Below are 11,816 nucleotides of genomic sequence, written 5' to 3'. Positions count from 1 at the left end.
TGATAGAGTATTCACCAACTCTCATCTTGGTCATTGACACCTCCACATTGACCATGACACAATTGGGTCGTCGTTTAATTTATTGGCTGAGAATAGGCAATGCGGGAGCGAGTCGCAGGGGATCCCTCGGACGGCATTCCTTGCTTCTTGTAGCACTCCCATCGGCCTATTAATTCCGCTCTCCTCTGCCATGTTCTTCCTCCTCAACATTCAATCCTTTCTCTCTCTCTACTGATCAGATGGATAACACGTTCCTGTTCACTTCGGAGTCGGTGAACGAGGGCCACCCGGACAAGATCTGCGACCAGGTGTCGGACGCGATCTTGGACGCGTGCTTGGAGCAGGATCCGGAGAGCAAGGTGGCGTGCGAGACGTGCACCAAGACCAATATGGTGATGGTGTTCGGGGAGATCACCACCAAGGCTAAGGTCAACTACGAGAAGATCGTCCGCGACACCTGCCGCGCCATCGGCTTCGTCTCCGCCGACGTAGGCCTCGACGCCGACCGCTGCAACGTGCTCGTCAACATCGAGGAGCAGAGCCCCGACATCGCGCAGGGGGTTCACGGCCACCTCACCAAGAAGCCCGAGGAGATCGGCGCCGGCGACCAGGGCCATATGTTCGGCTACGCCACCGATGAGACCCCCGAGCTGATGCCGCTCACCCACGTCCTCGCTACCCAGCTCGGCGCGCGCCTCACCGACGTCCGCAAGAACAAGACCTGCCCCTGGCTCCGGCCCGACGGGAAGACTCAGGTATTATAGATATATATCATTAATTGATCGATCGTATAATTATATATATATATATATACGAAACTGAACTGAGATCGATGATATCTCAGGTGACGGTGGAGTACCGGAATGAGAGCGGCGCCATGGTGCCTGTCCGGGTCCACACCGTGCTCATCTCGACTCAGCACGACGAGACGGTGAGTAACGACCAGATCGCCGCCGACCTGAAGAAGCACGTGATCGAGCCGGTGATCCCGGCGCAGTACATCGACGACCGCACCATCTTCCACCTCAACCCCTCGGGCCGCTTCGTCATCGGCGGGCCCCACGGCGACGCGGGGCTGACGGGCCGCAAGATCATCATCGACACCTACGGTGGGTGGGGCGCCCACGGCGGCGGGGCCTTCTCCGGCAAGGACCCCACCAAGGTGGATCGCAGCGGCGCGTACATCGTGCGCCAGGCGGCGAAGAGCGTGGTGGCGTCGGGGCTGGCGCGCCGCTGCCTGGTGCAGGTCTCCTACGCCATCGGGGTGCCGGAGCCGCTCTCGGTGTTCGTCGACACGTACAAGACGGGGAAGATCGGCGACCGGGAGATTCTGGCGCTGATCAAGGAGAGCTTCGACTTCCGACCTGGAATGATCGCCGTCAATCTCGACTTGAAGCGCGGCGGCAACATGAGGTACCAGAAGACGGCGGCCTACGGCCACTTCGGCCGCGACGACGCCGACTTCACCTGGGAGAAGGTCAAACTTCTCAAACCACGTGCGTAATATAATTCAACGTACGTACGTACGGTACGTACCAAAGGAAGCATGCATTCGCCGTGAAACGCTGCTTCACCAAACCTACAATATATTTATATATTTATTAACTAATTAATTGTCTATCTATAGATCTTTACATGTTTGATTCTGACGATCGACGTACAACTTTGTTGGTCATTGTTGAGGATATTGTATGACCAATAACAGAGTACAGATCAATCAATATGTTTCTTTTCAGAATTAACTTCTCAGCCTGCTTGCAGTTGTTTAAGTGGCATAACAGTCAATATTTATGTTAATTAAATGTATTGTGATGAGTGAAAATTTAATTTAATAAGTATTATAAATCTAGCTTGGTTGATGGGGGAATTCCATTATGTTCGTGATGAGTTTCACAAAATTATTGGGAAACCAAAACTAATGTAAATGCCATAATTAAATGGAGACAAAAAGCAATTGTGAATAATGAAACATAGTCGAAACCAAATAATTCGTATAAAATTAGTTAGAATTTTGAAATCGAGAAGATTCCTTAAAGTAATAAAAATGTTGATTTTGGAAATTTTGAAAATTAAAATACTAACGATACGGTGAATATGACTATGACATGGGAAGCCTCCATGTGTCCCCAAGGGATCAAGTATTATGTTTGGAGGTCAAAGTCAAGAAAGTTAACAAAAAAAAAAATCTACTCGGGTAACTCTACTGGACCCTGATCGGGTGAGCGTCGCCTTTCATGCGTAGTTTACCCCACCAATCAAATGCTCTCCACTTCTCCTCGATCAACCCTAACGGGGGTAGATCTGCTCGGGTAGTTCCTTGAACCCCGATCGGACGAGCTTCGCCTCTCTCCCCGATTGGTCCCATAGACCGGATGCTCTCCACTTTTTCATGGTTGGTCCTAACCGGGACAGATCCGCTCGGGTAGCTCCTTGAACCCCGATCGGATGGGCTTCGCCTCTCTCCCTGGTTGATGCTACCGATTGGACGTGCGCCATTTATCCTTGGTCACCCCTAATGGCTAGATCCGCTCAAGTAGCTCATTGAACCTCGATCGGACGAACTTCGCCTCTCCCCAGTTGATGCCACCACTACAAGAAATATGACTTTTTGTGACGCATGACATTGTCAACATCGCCAAATGTTACCATATGGTGACGCACAGTATGCTCTACGTCGCTACAATTGTGAATCGCACAACAACTTTTTTCCTCTTTTATTTTAGGTTATTTGGCGATTATGCAAAGTTAATGCATCGCCATATGTGAGCATTTGACGACGCAAAGAACACTCACGTTGCTAAAATGTAGTGGGAAATTTTCCATCCCCCGCTTTCTATCTTTTGGCAATGTGAGTTAGTTATGCGTCGCAAAAAGATAAGCCAGGAGCGTCTTAAAATAGGTATATCATTCCATGATGCATTCCAAACGTCGCCGAATAGTATTTATTTATTTATTTTTTATCAAACCTTAATTTCTCTTTACTTATTCCATTAAGGTTTTAGCGTCGCAAAATAGGTATATTATTTATTATAAGTATTATATATCTAAATAATTATTGTATATATAACATGTAAAATTTCATTCTTCCATCAAGACATTCCTCGCTCCTCATCTCTCCGCCCCTATCAAAATCCCTAAAAAATCATCGACACTCTCTCCCTGCCTAAAATGCCCAAACCATCTCTTTCCAAAACCATTTTTTCTATTGGGAAGTGGCTTCAAGTGAAACATTTTCAAAGAGTTGTCGTTAATCAGAAGAAGCAGGGCCTGTAGGATCAAAGTTTGATTGCAACTGATACAAGGGAACCGCGGAACTAGCGTTGGGCCCATTGACTTTTCTTGCTTCTCCTATTTTGACTTCCGGGTCAAGTTATTCGAGGTTCGATTTGAGGCTACTTCTCGACATTCTGGGTGCACCACTCATGTGCATGTCACCAATAATAACCCATTGCCTCACCTCTATATTAAAGACACCCCATTTTTAGTCATCTCTTTATTGGTTTCAGTTTCTTCTTATTTTTTATTATTTTTTTAGTTGTATTTAATTTTTCTTTTTTTTTTAATCTATTTTGCCTTTTTAGGCATTTGCTTGGGTTGTTATATCAAACTTATATTGACTGTGAAATGGTTGGATTGGACAAGAATTGTTTTTTATATCTCATAAACTAAAAGATTGTTTTCTTGCAAGTTTTTTTTATGGTTGTTTTTGGCTACACGATATTTTACCATCTTTATCTTGTTTCTTTATGCATATGATTTAGATATATTCAAGAGCAAGAGAGATTTATGGATGGAAACAATTTACAAGCATGCTTGAAATTATTTTTAGTTAGTGTTTTGGTATTCTTTTTGTTTTTTTACTTGCAATTCTTTACACAAAATCTTCGCTTTTGCCGTAACATTCAATTTTTTGGTTCTTGCTACATTATTGAATTCATCATTTATTCAAATTCAATTTTTAAAATGTTATTTTTTTTCCTTTTTCATATATGGTTTGTTTGTAATTTTTGTTAGTGCTTTTTTATAAATGTTAATGGATCAGTTCTTAGAAGTTGGCAATTTGTTCTTGAGTTAGTCATATATATTCAGCTAGATAGTTATGTATGAAATTGGTTGATTTCATGGCATGTAATGAAATTTAATGTATATGTTTGTTTGCTCTAGTTTTACAAAATGATGATTGAAAAAAGTTGGATGAGTGTGAAGAATCGAATCTCTCTCGAATATAAAAATGGTGTTCGGATGTTTGTAACACAGCTATCGAGTACGCTAATGAAGAGGGAAAAATAAGATGTCCATGTAATACTTGTTTGAATCATTTGTATCTGCCACTGCGCTTAGTAGAGATACATCTAAAAACATATGGGATACAATAATCATACAAAGTGTGGGATACAATAATCATACAATAGTCGATTTTTCAATCGACGATGCCTATAAAAGAAGGCCTTGAGGTTCAAGCCGAAAAATAATTCTTCATCCTACCTCATTCTGTTCGTAATCCTACTGCATGTGCAAGCTTCTACTATTACAACGCTAAAAGGCTCACCAATAATCAAGCTTTATCTTCATTTCTATTTTGTCGGTATCTTTATTTTACTTGCACATTGTATTCATACTTGTAATATTTCATCATTTAATGGATTGTCCAACGAAAGTGATCAAAGATCACAAGTCTTGGAATAGGAGCCAGCTGAGCTTCGAACCAAGTAAAAAAGAGACTTATCTTTTGTCTTTATCTGTTTTTGTTTCCACCGTTTAACTCTTTTTTTGTTTTTATTATTACGAAAAGAAAAGATTTTGAATGAACAAGATTCACGCCCCCTTCCCTTGCCTTTCTCGATCCAACAAATGTTTGACAAGGGAAAGTCCTATCAGGTTAAGAGAGAATAGAATATTAGGCAAGGGTAAGTCTGGACAGGTCAAAGATGATCAAATGTTTGGAAAGTGGCAAGTCCAAGTAGGTCAAGATGATCAGATGCTTGACAATGAGAAAATCCTAAGGGAGTGAACCTTAGATAATGAAATTTTACTCCAAGTAAGAAGACTAGTAGGCCAAGTAGACTTACAGTGTTAGGCTTGATTCAGGAAGTGAATCTTAGGTGATAAAATCGAGGAGTGAACTCTAAGCAAGATCTAAGGCTAGTAGGTTAGGTAGACTTACAAGGTTGGGATTGATCCTAAGGGAGTGAACCTTAGTAAAGTCTTGAAGGAGCAAAATCCAAACAAGAGATAAGCCTTAGATTAGGTTTGAGTGTTTGCTTATGTTTTGTATGGTTATTTTGCATGAACCTAGAGTTGTAAGCAACATGGAGAGCAAACGAATGCAATCAAACATAGTTAGACCAAGCCTGAGGTAAACCGAACTTCACTTGGGTTAAAGAAGACCCAAGCCAATTCGTTGACCAATCCCAAGGATCAATAGACTGATTGGGTTTGGTTGACCAAGTTCAGGTATGGACTCAGATCTAATAATGTGGCCTTGTTTGGTAGACCGGAAAAAGTTTTTAGTTGACTGATAAACCTGATAATGATGAGATCGTAGATTGTGATGAACTTGGTTGTGGGAATTAGGTTTGACCAAGATCGATAGATTGATCAAAATTGATCGGTTGACCAAAAAGTCCTATAAAAGAAGCTCGAGATGGTGCTCAAGATATCAATTCTCCTATTATGTTCTCTTGATCTATGCTCGAAGAAAAGTAATAGCACATCGCTTGTGCGACCGGGGAAGCGCCATGAGGAGTGTGAGGCGCTCAGAGATTCTAGACCGATCGTCAGGTTATTTTGGTTTGCTTTTAATATTACATGCCATACTTTATCTTTTATATTTGACATGTAATCAAAATCTGTAAGAAAGGTTTCTTTGCCTATGGAAGACATCCAGAAAGGAGAACACTAGTGGACGGGCACCTACCGTACATAGGCGTTCGATGTACTAACCTTGGAGAGTTAATTAGGAATCAAGTAAATCAATGTGCCCTCTTCTCTCGTGTTTGTTCTTTATTATTTTTGCTGCAACGACTAACTCTATAGAAAGAATGAATGGAAGACAAACGAGTATGAAAGATGCGATCAATATTCACCCTCTCCTCTATCCGGTCCTACATTTTGTTTTGTGATATACCTCTGTAGTTGCCTCCCAAAGATCTCAATATTGACACTAAAAAGGTAAGGTGATAATTACCCTACCTTAGTTCTCTAGCACCTCTGATGTATCCAAAGGTTCCTCCATTGATAGCCAATGAGAATGAGATTGTAATCACACACTCTATGATCCAAAACACAAACTGCAATAGAAAATCCAACCCCATCAAAGCATCCCGTAAAAAGTTTCAATTCACATAATCGAATGCCTTCTAGAGGTCAATCTTCATGATGCATTTGAGTAGTATCGACTATATCTTCTAAAAAGTTCCAAAGCTAAATGGATATTGTTAGTGATTAAGCTTGCCCTTCACAAATGTCACCTGAGGTTGGTGAAGAATCTGATCCATGATATCTTAAATCTTACCTACTAATATCTTCAAAATAATTTTATAGAAAATCGTATAACATGATATAAATTGATAATCAAATATTTTATTAGCATGTGCCGACTTAGGAACAAGTGCAATCAAGATATGATTTCATCTTTATATCAACTTCCTACTGTGGAAAAACTCTTATAAAGTAGTTATAAAAATTAATTGGACTGTATCTCATATGTATCTGAAGAATCTAGAATCATATTTATTCGAGTCAGACATCCTCTGATCATCAATATCAAATAGAACCCATATATATTCATGTTCATGATAACTATCAATTTGTGTTTTTACAAATTGATAATTTTGATAATTCATAGAGTCTAGACACCTATATATATATATATTGATATTAATAATAAATTATATAAATTGATCCCGTGATGTATCTCTCTTCGATAATTTAGGAATAAACTGTGAGAATACTTGGAATGAGTATAATCATATTTTACTATAATGATAAATCATCAACTTATTTCTACTCCTTGTCAAATTTGAGAGTGCTAGTTGATTTATAAGTCAATTTATACTTTCTTAATAGAAGATTTCGACCAGCATTAGCGTCTAGACCTCTCTAATATAGCACATTATGTGTTCTCTATTATCATAAAGTTTGTTTTGATGATAATTTAAATCGTAAACTGAAACTTGCAATCATTTTATACTAAATTGGAGGACAACGGCACTTCAAGGGTATTGCTGGGAAAAATATTAGCTACGAGACTTTTTGGGAAAAAATTACTACGTGGAGTCAATTCGAAATGCTCTAAATTTTAGGGGGTATTCAGAAACTTTGCATCAATAGATTTGGTCCCAGTATAAGCCCATCTGAAATTTGTAAGCCCAACAGTAGTTTTGAAGCCCATATAACATCCATTTATTGTCTTGGTCAGACAAGCAGGTGGGCGATCGATCGGTAAGCGGCGGTAAGCGGCGAGGCGAGGGCTTCGGAGTTCGGTTGACAGAGAAGAAACGAGAGCGATGGGGAAGACGCCGGTGCGTATGAAGGCGGTGGTCTATGCGCTGTCGCCGTTCCAGCAGAAGGTGATGCCCGGGTTGTGGAAGGATCTAACTGGCAAGATCCACCACAAGGTCTCCGAGAACTGGATCAGTGCTACCCTCTTACTCACCCCGCTAGTTGGTACCTACAGGTATATCACTTTGATTGAAGAAAGATGCATTTTTTCCCCCACATTTTTGACAGGCATCTCTAGTATAATTGGATAGGTTCGCATCGCGTTTGCCTTTGGTAGCTTCTTTCATATATTGGATGCTTACTTAGATGAAATTTAATATTTCATCGGCTGATCTGCCTTTTCTGATTTTTAAACTATGCTACGTGTTAAATCATCGTGAAAAGCCCCAATTTGTTTCAGTTTCAACGATATCACGGGTTTGGATCCATAATCGAAATGTTTTACGCCTCTTTATTTTCTTGTATTTCACTACTACAAATTTCCGAGATTTGTATGACACGAGTTGTTTTATGGAGTTGTGAATCAGTTGCAGTATTGAAATGACCAGTGTCTGAGCCCTCAAGCTTTCAATGGAATAAGCTACATTTTTTTATCTATTTTATTTCACTCAATATTGCTGCCGATTTACATTTGGTGCGAGTCTTTAGCAATCTCAACTGGTTTAATTTTTATTGTTTCTACTTATATCATGTATGGACTTGATAAATATTGTACCCTTAACTCTTGGATCAACTTCTGTTCTTCTATCGAAAAAAGGAGTGTATTCATGTTCAAATTAGTTGTTTGAAAATGATAATTGATGAGAATATAAAGTGTAAACTGGAAATTTGAATTGTGGAGAACAACTTTAGGAACTAAGAGTTTTAAGTTAAGCAGAATGAACACTATATGTATAAAATGCAATATCCATATGGAAAAAAGCCTAAGCGAATAATTAAGGTGGATAGAGAAAAAGTTCCTTTTAGATATTATGGATCAATTGTTCAAGAAAAAATGCATTGGTATGAAGATACAATTCATACGATAAAGAGTGGATTGTATAAAAGAAGTCAAGCAATTCAAGATTTGGAGCTAAATTTTAGGGTTTGTTTTAATTTTTTTATGTTTTAAATTTTACAAGTTAAATTTTGTAAAAGTTGTTTTGAGTTTTAAAATTTTGTTAATAATATTTAGATTAAATTTGGCCTTGTATTAGGAGACTCAATCTTATCATTTGGTTTATAGAAGGGGTTTGAATCCTCATGTAAGGACAATTCGTCGATTTATGATATTTTCCCTCTATGTAAGTTTTTAAGTTTAAGATTATCACTGTGTTGCATTAAAAGTACTTTTGGATTCTTAGGTAATCATTAATCATCAGGTACCCCTTAGGTTAAGTGAAATTTCTATAAAGTTGTGGTACAATTTGCCATACTTTGTGAATTAAAATGTTCGGATGTTAAGAATAAGATTAATCTACTGGAGATAAGAATGCTAAGATGGATTTATTGGGCTAATAGAAAAGATAAACTAAAAAAAGATGATATTCTCTAGGAATAATTATGTGAACCTTAAATAGATTGCCACATGAGAAAAAATATATTCTCATGTGGCAATCTATTTAAGGTAAAGATTGTAACGTGTTTAATGGCAATCAATATATTCTATGGTTAGAGAAGTTCAACTAATTGGAGTTGAAGGTGTAAAAGGCAAAGGGAAATAAAAAAAAACTTTAGTTGATATAGTGAAAATGGTTTTAATGATTTGGAATGTTATAAGTGATACAACCTTGTATGAATTTGAACAAAGGGATAATATTTTATTGCTAGGGCAATTTAGGGCATGATACTAATTTGATCCAATAAAACTCAAAATTAAACATGATCAAAAGAGAGACACAAATTATAAGACAGAACACTATTATGAGAGAGTCTACCTACTTAATAAACAAATTATTTATTTGAAAGTTACCTTGAAAAAGTTTACCTAATCTTACATCATGTATATAGTTATTTGTTTTTGAAAGATGATGAGTTTTATATTATTTTATGGTTTTACATTGGCATGAACAGCACAAGTCATGACATGAATAGCTAGACGTTGCAGGATTTGTGAACTCCATATTTATCTGACCCAAAATAATCTGGACAAACAAACTTAATAAAAATAAAGGGCAGCCCGATGCACGAAGCTCCCGCCATGTGGGGTCTCGAGGAAGGATCCATTGTACGCAGCCTTACCCTACTTTTTGCAAGAAGTTGTTTTCAGGATTCGAACCCGTGACCTTTTGGTCACATGGCAACAACTTTACCGTTGCGCCAAGGCTCTCCTTCGGACAAACCAACTTAATAATGATCATAATGGTGCTCAAATCATGGTTTAAATTTTAATATAAATATCATTTTTAGTATCCGCTCGGACTGGTAGCTTCGGTGTTGAATCTTGTTGACATTGGCTTGTATCAAAATGGGTTAGATTATGTTGAACATGGTTTTTAGCTAGTCCTCTCTCATTTGGTTTGTTTACTTCTAACAACAAGGGCACAATAACTTCATAGTTAATTGCAAGGTTTGTAATTTTGCTTCAAGTTGAGGTTTTGGTCCTTAGCTAAAATGAGATGTGTTGACCCTGCCATGTGCCAATGCCAATGTTTGTGCCAAGCACCAACCCTAGTTGGAGAAGGGGGGAGGAGGAGTTGTGTCCCTTGTGGAAGCATAGCGGATATATCAGAATCGTCGCCATTGTTGCAATGCCCGTGGAACTCATTGTCATGTCATAGATGTTGCAGACCCATGAAGTCTTACCGAAAGCTTGTGCTTGTTATCCTTGTGTGACAACTCACATGGTCGAGGATAGGTGTTGTCTTCAAGAATTCCATGTGTTGGTCTGTGGGCAGGCTACTTGATATGTATAGGGTTTATTGAATTTTGGTTAATTGAATGATGGTTGCTGACTACATAGGATGAAATTATAAACCATGGTTAATTGAATTATGGTTGTTTTGGAAATTTCAGAAAGCATAACAGGCATTCCAACCTATAACATAACATAACTTATTAGTAATAAGAGTATCCCTATTTATATCATATTAGGAGTTTACTAATAAGAGAATGGAACTGTTGCATGAGATGAGAGTGCATCAATTCTTGCAATACCAAGTGTGATCAATATTATGATCCCATCACATCTCAAATTCGGTACTAGCATTCTTCCCTATTTACTAAGATCAGATGATTAACTTAAAAAAGATTATTAGTGTAATATATTTCATCATTTTATTCTTTTTTCCTAGAGAAAAAAAATAGAAAGGTAGTGAAAATGAGCAATATTTGAATGTATTATTTTCAACCCAACGAAAATACGATAATGCTTTTAAATCAAGCCTAGGGTGAAACCTAGCTCCTCTGTAGGTTCAGACTTTCTAGTTCTCTATTTCTGTTGATATTGTTTAAGATGTTAATGCACTAATCCCCATCAACAACTTCTTGACTGGTTCAGATCACCAGCATTTCAGTTTTAAATAGTATTATTAATGATTTCTATTCTATTGTATCCAATTCCATAATGTGATATCCTATCTGTTAATGCAGTTATGTCCAATATTACAAGGAGAAAGAGAAGCAAGAACATAGGTACTAAGGGCTGGAATGGTTCAGGAGGCCTTTCAGAGTTATCTTCCTCTAACTTGGAAGTGCATCTTTCATATGAAATCTACTTCAATGTTGGCCCTTTTCTATTTTCTCCAATAATTAAAATGTGAACAAGGTGATGCTTGAACAATCCGTTTTTTGTGTGAAAACTAGATATTTATTATCTCCGTGTTGCATTTCAGTTATGTTTATTGTATTGGTTGAACTATAATACTGCAAGTTGCACCGAGAAAGTAAGTTAGGATTAGTCAGCCACATAAAATCCATCAGTAATAGCATATTCAGCCCAGATAAGACCGAGTGGTTTTTATCCGAGCATCTCGCACTGTGATCATGGCCATTAGATCCAAAAGAGCTGTGATTTTTAAGTTTGGAAGAAAGGAACAAAATAAGGAAGCTACATGTAGTTCATCTCATGATGGACAAAGCATTTACAAGGCCACATCAAATGTGATTGGTGGCCAACTATCGTCTGATTAATCTGAAAGTAGACTATCATTTCTCTCTAATTTGTCTAGCGAGTATATCTGGAATATAACTTAAGCATATGGATTCAAAACTGGGACAGGTTTGGTACAGGATTCAAAACTAGGACAGGTATTGTGCACATCAATATGATGGTGACAAAAGAACACTCGGAGGCAATAGTTTGATATCCATGATAGCTCCACAAAACTAGGACA

General features: G+C 38.4%; 2 protein-coding genes across 2 annotated transcripts; both read left to right on the top strand.

Annotated features, from left to right (window-relative positions):
* The first annotated feature begins 188 nt into the window (after positions 1 to 188).
* LOC122049041 (S-adenosylmethionine synthase 1) lies at positions 189 to 1,644 on the top strand. Its single transcript, XM_042610535.1, has 2 exons — positions 189 to 755; positions 845 to 1,644. Exons 1-2 carry the CDS (start codon positions 240 to 242, stop codon positions 1,502 to 1,504), a joined length of 1,176 nt encoding a protein of 391 aa, XP_042466469.1. The 5' UTR covers positions 189 to 239; the 3' UTR covers positions 1,505 to 1,644.
* A 5,760-nt stretch (positions 1,645 to 7,404) lies between these two features.
* On the top strand, positions 7,405 to 11,296 carry LOC122045494 (cytochrome b-c1 complex subunit 8-like). The gene is made up of 2 exons (XM_042605734.1): positions 7,405 to 7,678; positions 11,074 to 11,296. The coding sequence occupies exons 1-2, from the start codon at positions 7,509 to 7,511 to the stop codon at positions 11,120 to 11,122; spliced, it is 219 nt and encodes a 72-aa protein (XP_042461668.1). The 5' UTR covers positions 7,405 to 7,508; the 3' UTR covers positions 11,123 to 11,296.
* The last annotated feature ends 520 nt before the right edge of the window (positions 11,297 to 11,816 follow it).

This window comes from Zingiber officinale, chromosome 2B (assembly GCF_018446385.1).
Source record: "Zingiber officinale cultivar Zhangliang chromosome 2B, Zo_v1.1, whole genome shotgun sequence".
Taxonomy (NCBI): domain Eukaryota; kingdom Viridiplantae; phylum Streptophyta; class Magnoliopsida; order Zingiberales; family Zingiberaceae; genus Zingiber; species Zingiber officinale.
Note: the sequence above shows the minus strand (reverse complement) of the source record. Positions and strands in the feature narration are given on the sequence as shown.